Genomic DNA, 7,947 nt, shown 5'->3' with positions numbered 1-7,947 from the left:
TTACAATGTATAGGACAAGTCAAATGAAAAATAGGAAAATCAATTTTTGGGAACTTATTCTACGATGACATTCATCGAAAATCCTGTAGTAAACCCTTCGCATTAATTCACTCAAACAAAAAATTCTGAAATGCCACCAATTTTTGGGTCTCCCAATAGAAGGAAATTCTTTGTCATCCTCTTCATTCACAATCATTCTGATTGTGGAAATATTCAGCTGAAATTTAGGTCGTTTTAGATTCAGATGAAACATTATATAAATTCTCTCACATTGAATATTTTCGCTACCGTCTGAAGTATTGTGGATTTTAGAATATCAGGGTATAACTATTTGAATGGGCGGACCTGAATTCTAAATAGCACTTCCTGAAACCCCGTCTCTTTTTTAAATCACTTTCGGCATTTTCCTACTAAAAATCGATATTAGTTGATGGCAACGGCGTAATGACATTAACGACATTTCATGAGTGCCAACCTTACTCCGTTCTAGTTACAAAAACTTGAGAAAATTACTTCATGGCCAACCGACTGCTTAAATAAATTCGAATGGAGTATACAAACATATTGAGATTCTTACTGTGCATTTTTCATAGTACTAAAATGAGTACAATCTTTTTACAGAATTTATTTATTTATTCATGTATTCTTAAGCCCATAAGGACTAAACCGTTTGACATCTCGAATGAGCCAACGAAATCTATAATTCAATATGATCGTTCGCAATTTAGAGGGGAAATTGTGGCTTGAATAATGACCGTCGGTGGCACGCCTGGAAAACATCCATTTTTCCAGAACGAACCGTTGGACAAACACGAAACATGTCAAATTGTTCGGTACGGAAAAGCTCGCGTAAAAAGAGCAATTTCGATCGAATTTCGATACAAACATTTCGCTATCACGTAGCCTGTCCGTTCCGACAGGACAGGATTCAAAAATTTCCATTTCCAGCGCAGTTAAGATAATACAAAACAAATTGAGAACTATACAGGTGATTATCGATGAGCTTCGCTGCAATGCCCATCAATTCGAATTTTGATTTCGACAAACTGGACCAGAAGAACAGGATGTTTTTGATGTGAATTTCTTCACACTCTGCAATTTGTATTGGCTAGAATAAAGGCCTTTTTATTCTCCTGACCTGCGATGAAAATAAGGCTTCAAAAATAATACTGAACTTCAACACTTTATTTGAGATTTTTGTACTGATTTGTTACGTGGTCCTGATGAAAAACAACACCTCTCTTTCTGAATAATTGTGTCCTGTCCCAGTCATGTTCTTTAAGTGAATATCGGGAAATCTAGGCAGCCAAGACAACTTGATTGTCTTCAAAATGGGCCAGCATTATTGGCTCTTATGAGTACCAAATTCAGACACCTCAATCATAGTCAGGGTTGAATCATCTAACTCGAGTTGTCATTGAGAGAGAAAATCTGAAAATACCGCCCTGAATTCGGTTGAGGATAGGAAGGACATAACTTATTGAAAAATGAATCGTACGTAATATTGCCAACAGAATATTAAATGAATAGCAAACACGTCAAAGTAAGGCAATGTGGGGAAAAGTTTCAGCGTTATCGATTGGAAATTACTGTAATTTGCCACAAAGGCCAGTGCGCATTCGGAATCAATTATGCATTAGACTGTAGATACAAACACGAGACTATGGCAGAATATTTAGGCATAACGACGACCATAAATTGCATAACATCTACACACACGTACGTGGACGCTACTAGAATATAGATTTTTCGTTTTCTCCTATGTTCTGTCTGCACTGACGACATGAGTCAATTTGAGAAAGACCCTGTAGAAAAGAAATCATACATTTCTTATCTTCATGCAGCTGAAATATCCAGGATTAAACCAAACTTGAGACTTTGAGACTCGAAATTTTGCTGTCAGTACCAGAGAATTGGGATAATTCGATACTGTGATATTATATAATTTTTTCAAGGACATTGAGCACTACAAAAGGTCAATACAATCCTCAATTCAGATTTACAGTACGTATCATAAAAAATTCATGAATTCAGAAATTAAAGTTAGTATGAAAACTCCAAAAAAGAAGGAAAATTATGCCGAATCATTTATTCAAAGCCACCACCTGAAAATAGTGGTTAGTAGGTCCACTCTGTAATTTTAAAATGAGGAAAAACGTGAAATCCACCGTTTAATTGGAGCATACCCATCACTTTGGACATATTATCAGTAATTCCAATGGTATCGGGGTTTAATTTAAAATACACCCCTGTGAAATTGCTTAATGATTACCTGGGACGTTTGAAATTTCGGTTGGACCATTACTGGCGATGAATAATTCGTACTTTTCTCTCCATCTGATGTAGGTCACCATTGAAAATAATGAAAAGGGTGGAACACAACAAATTATGGATTTTTTTCTATGTGAATCTGCGTCAAAGTTGAAATTAAATTGACATTACTTTTTATGAAGTTTGTCCATACTCCAATTGTTCCTTATTTTCTTGAGAATACTTTAGATTTTCAACCTTGTATGTGATGGCTTCCTCCGCAATGATGGGTGAAAAAAGAATCCCCAACTTTACCTTATCGCCAATAATCTGTCGTAACTTATTACCCTGTATTGGTAGTCGAGAACTTGTAACCGATTCGTGGGATATCCGAAGACATCCAAGTGAAACACATAGGTATCCTTTTCCATCAGAGTATCGTAGTATTGAAACAAATAGAGATTTTGTGTCCTTGGAGCAGGGTCTGTCAAAGACTGATAAAAAATTGTGGAAAAGAAGGAAAAATCTGGTGAAAGAAGTTAAAATAACCTTGGCTAAATGGAAGGATTTAGAGGATAAAGAGGAAATACTCAGGAAATATTTCAAGAAGTACAACAAATTTGTTTTAAATGGTGTGGAGAAAAGGAAAAGATTTCTGTCCATGACGATCCATCAACATGAGAAAGTGAAGCAACGTTCTGCTGAAGTTGAATGGCTGGAACTAGAGCTAGAAAAACTTGTGAGTTAATCAATTAATCCATATCTCTGTAGAAAACGAAACCAATGAATCAAAACTAAGGAAATGTTTCCCTTTTTAGAAAACAGTAAGTCTTCTTCTTCAACAAGAAATAAGCAAACATTCAATCTACGATAGATACCTGGAAAAAGTCGTAGATCGCAGTTTTCGATTCAAGAGTGTTCAAGATGTGACCAGCAGTTTTGAAGTGCTCTTTGAGTCTCTAGACAAGACAATAGCAATTTATAGAAAGAGGGTCGTTGACCTTGAAGAAAATCATAAGATGTTGGACGAAATGATAAACAACTCTAGACCTATGTGGTTGAATCTTGTTTTGCAATACAGCCGCCTAACAAAGGCATACGACGAAGTTACACTGAAGAATAAAGAAAACGAAAAATTGATAATGTCGATATGTTCTAAAACACACGAATATGCGATGGATTACGAAGAGTGTATAGGAAACGTGAATGCTTTATATTGTACCCTGTGCAAGAGGTTGGATGTGAAGAAAAAGTTTCCAAAATACGACTACAAGAATCAGCTGGAATGCATCAAATCTGAACTGGGAAGAAGGGGGAAGCTGAAATGAGTATTTTTGTGCTGTGGTGGTTATAATTCTCTTAATTTTATGAACCTATGTATATCGAGTTTTATATTCTTGTGTTTTCGTATTTTTATATATAGGAAATATATTTCTGATTATTTTCGTGGTGTGGTTGAATTTTGCTGAAAATGCTTACGTAAATTACAACTCAATTTATTACTGTTCTATGCATCGTTCCATCGTTGAAATTATCAAGAAGAAATCCAAGAAAGAATTTTTGCCTGAGTTGAATTCTTCATTTAACAGAAATTCAACGCTGGATTCTCTTCGGTTTAACGTGCCAAAGAAAAAGAAGAAGAATTTACTTTTCCCGATCTGGATCTGTGGCATATTCCTTCGAAGAAAAAAAGTCACAAATATATATACATACTGTCATTATTCATACAACTGAGTTATTCTCCAATATTTTTCATTTATTTGTCGAGAGTTCTTCTTGATATTATTTTCGAATTCGCTCATAATTGAGTTTTTCCGTCAGAAACACAATTGATTCATCGATGATCAACATAAAACTGCCGAAAATAGAGAAGAGAAGGGAAAAAACGAAAAATGTAAGCTTGGAGAGCAGAGATATGGTTTCTGCCAAACTTTTCAAGGGTTCAACATACGATCCTTTGAGAATGATTCACCGCACCACGGATTCCTGCGACAAAGTTGTCCTCCCAAAGATGAACGATAGAATGAATATCATAAAAAAGACCGCACAACACACCAAAGATGAAACTTTCAGGTGTTCTGCAGCTCTCGAGGACCGTCGTGGAAAATACCTTCGTGAACGCTGCCATCTGGATGAAGAATGGGAGATGCTGGAGAAGAAGGAGCACGCACTTAAAACGAACATGATCATTTTCAATAAATTCCTGAAAGAAAATCTTGTCAAAAGAGAAAGGTTCGAAGAGAACATCAGTCATCATCGGAGAGTGGGGGGTAAATACGACGAAGAGATCGAATTGATCAGGGAAAAGATCTCTGTTTTGGTATGATCCTACTTCTTACGAGGATATATTCAAACATTCTTAGCCTACAATAGAACCAAACAAAATTTCAATGACAAAATATTTTATTACTCAACATATTCTCCTCTTAATTGGATACATTTATTACAGCGAACCTGAAACGTCTCTAAACCTATCGAGAAGAGTGTTTCTTCTTGCTCTGCAAACCAGACCTCCACAGCTTTTGTTATCTCCCCGTTGGAAGAAAATTTACGACCTTTTAACCTTTTTTTTAGTTGAGGAAAGAGATGATGGTCGGATGGAGCCAAATCTGGTGAATAAGGAGGGTGTTCTAGTAATTCAAACCCTAAATCACGAATTTTTTGCATGGCATCATGAGATTTGTGTGCAGGGGCGTTGTCCTGCAAAAACAAAACACCTTTGGATAGCTTTCCGCGTCTTTTCTCTTAAATTTTTTCCCGCATAGTGGTCAGTAATGTCGAATAGTAATCTCCGGTTATTGTTCTACCCTTATCCCAAAAATCAATCATGATTACTCCATGACAATCCTAAAAAACTGAAGCAAGAACTTTTCCAGCAAATTTTTGGACACGAAACTTCTTAGGTCTTGGAGAACCAGAGTGTCGCCATTCCATCGATTGTTGCTTTGTTTCTGGATCGTAGAAATCTACACAAGTCTCATCTATAGTAACAATTTGGTTTAAGAAGTCTACATCATTTTCAAATCGAGCACAGATCGAACGCGATGCTTCTACCCTTGCACGCTTTTGGTCAACATTCAAACATTTGGGGATCCATTTTGCAGCATGATGAACGCGTTGGTGTGAAATATTCAGTGCTTCAGATATCCGTTTTAGCCCAATTCGACGGCCTGATAAAATCATGTAATGAACTTCATCGATATTTTGGGGGACTGACACAGAAACTGGCCTTCTTGATCGGTCATCATCTTCAATGGAAAATTTACCTCTTTTGAAGCTTGCAGTCCAATTTTCCACGGTCGCATACGAAGGACATTGATCACCAAGGGTATTAAGCATATCTTCGTAAATCTGCTCACCTCTTAACCCTTTAAGTACAGGTACTTGATAATGTCTCGATACTCCAATTTTTCGATTTTCACAATTTCGGTGGATATCTTCTTTCTTTTAATTTATTGCGTAACTCTGGTTTACTTTTTCGACCTCAAACTTCACACTGACACTTCTAATGAGTTATTGTTCGTTGCTATGGTAACGCAATATTTTTTCTATGCATGGAACTGGTCTAGACTAACTAGATATCAATACATCCTCGTAAATGACTGTCATTTTCAAGATTTCTTTATAATTTTGTCCTATTTCGTTGGAAGCCTAGAGACTAAGCCAAAAATTGGACACACAATGGAACGTATCGATCCCTTGGCACACTTTATTTTGTTGTTGAAGATTTAAATTAGAACTTCACAAAAGTCTCTACCTGGAAAACTCTACATCTATTATTTTCCAGAGGAAGATCAAGAAACTGATGAAGCAGCAAATCAAGAAGCATTCGATCTACAACGACTTCCTGGAAACTGTCGTTTCGAGAAAGGGTGAATACAACTGCGTATCATCCCTCATCAACAGGTTCGCGCTGTTGTTCGAAACGTTAGAAGAAGCGGCGCAGAAATTCCAGTCGAAAAAGAAGCAACTGGAGACTTTGACGTTGGAAGAGGAAAAGAAGGATTTCGACAGGATAAATTTGATCCAATCGTTGCTCAATAAACTGGGATATTTGAGTGTGGTGCACGCAACGGTCACAGCAAAGAGCAAAGATGTCGAAACGGTGCTGTCAAATGTCCAGCTGGAGACCGAGAGGCTGTTCCATAACTTCGCCATCACTGAAGACTTCATAAACGACATGTACTTGTCGATGTGTAAGAGGCAAGGTTTGGAGGTCGTTTTTCATAAGGGGGATTTTGACAACCAATTGACGGTGATTTACACCTGCATTGAGATGTTGAGAAACATCGTTGAGTCGCAGGATAAGAACAAAGGATGAAGGAGAAGGAAATAGACAAAGAACGGATGAAAATATTAGAGAAGAAAAGTTATGAGATGGTTCTCTCATCTCGAAACTTCTTTGTTACATGTACGAAGAGCAGTTACGTTTGAATTGTGATTTCTGATAGTGTAATTTATGGTTTTTTCACGTTTTTCTCTTTATGTAAGGTAAAAAGTAAAGTAAATTTGTTCTTTATCTGGTGGAGTTTCCTTAATATTTCCCTCCCGTTAAAAATCCCATGATTCATCACGAAATGATAGCGATCATTGCATTGTAAAAAGCGGAGAGCTTTCAGTTTTACGAGGATGTATCGATATCTAGTAAGCCTAGACCAGTTCCATGCATACAAAAATATTGCGTTAGCATAGCAACGAACAATAGCTCATTAGAAGTGTCAGTGTGAAGTTTGAAGTCGAAAAAGTAAACCAGAGTTACGCAATAAATTAAAAAAAAAAGAAGATGTCCACCCAAATTGTGGAGTATCGAGTCATCATCAAGTACCTGTATTCAACAGGGTTAAGAGGTAAGCAGATTTACGAAGATATGCTTAATACCCTTGGTGATCAATGTTCTTTGTATGAGACCGTGAAAAATTGGACTGCAAGCTTCAAAATACGTAAATTTTCCATTGAAGATGATGACTGATCGGGAAGGCCAGTTTCTGTGTCAGTCCCCGAAAATATCGATGCAGTCCATGACATGATTTTATCAGACCGTCGAATTGGGCTGAAACGGATATCTGAAGCACCGAATATTTCATACGAACGCGTTCATCAAATAGTTCACGTCAATTTGGACATGAGAAAAATTGCTGCAAATTGGATCCCCAAATGTTTGAATGTTGACCAAAAGCGTGCAAGGGTAGAAGCATCGCGTTCGATCTGTGCTCGATTTGAAAATGATGTAGACTTCTTAAACCGAATTGTTACTATGGATGTGACTTGGGTACATTTCTACGATCCAGAAACAAAGCAACAATCGATGGAATGGCGACACTCTGATTCTCCAAGACCTAAGAAGTTTCTTGTCCAAAAATCTGCTGGAAAAGTTCTTGCTTCAGTTTTTTGGGATTGCCATGGAGTAATCATTGATTGATTTTTTGGATAAGGGTGAAACAATAACCGGAGATTACTATTCGACATTAGTGACCACTCTACGGGAAAAAATTGAAGAGAAAAGACGCGGAAAGCTATCGAAAGGTGTTTTGTTTTTGCAGGACAACGCCCCTGCACACAAATCTCATGTTGCCATGCAAAAAATTTGTGATTGAGGGTTTGAATTACTAGAACACCCTCCTTATTCACCAGATTTGGCTCCATCCGACCATCATCTCTTTCCTCAACTGAAAAAAAGTTTAAAAGGTCGTAAATTTT

The 7,947-nt window shown here is 37.1% G+C and overlaps 2 protein-coding genes across 2 annotated transcripts; both read left to right on the top strand.

Annotated features, from left to right (window-relative positions):
- The first annotated feature begins 2,067 nt into the window (after nt 1-2,067).
- LOC123309787 lies at nt 2,068-3,696 on the top strand. Its single transcript, XM_044893055.1, has 2 exons — nt 2,068-2,989; nt 3,069-3,696. Exons 1-2 carry the CDS (start codon nt 2,519-2,521, stop codon nt 3,576-3,578), a joined length of 981 nt encoding a protein of 326 aa, XP_044748990.1. The 5' UTR covers nt 2,068-2,518; the 3' UTR covers nt 3,579-3,696.
- A 265-nt stretch (nt 3,697-3,961) lies between these two features.
- On the top strand, nt 3,962-6,771 carry LOC123309745 (coiled-coil domain-containing protein 42 homolog). Its single transcript, XM_044892983.1, has 2 exons — nt 3,962-4,570; nt 6,038-6,771. The coding sequence occupies exons 1-2, from the start codon at nt 4,091-4,093 to the stop codon at nt 6,569-6,571; spliced, it is 1,014 nt and encodes a 337-aa protein (XP_044748918.1). The 5' UTR covers nt 3,962-4,090; the 3' UTR covers nt 6,572-6,771.
- Nucleotides 6,772-7,947: the final 1,176 nt, after the last annotated feature.

The sequence above is a fragment of the Coccinella septempunctata genome, chromosome 3 (genome assembly GCF_907165205.1).
Source record: "Coccinella septempunctata chromosome 3, icCocSept1.1, whole genome shotgun sequence".
Lineage (NCBI taxonomy): Eukaryota > Metazoa > Arthropoda > Insecta > Coleoptera > Coccinellidae > Coccinella > Coccinella septempunctata.
The sequence above is the reverse complement of the archived record's forward strand: the minus strand, read 5'-3'. Positions and strand labels throughout refer to the sequence as shown.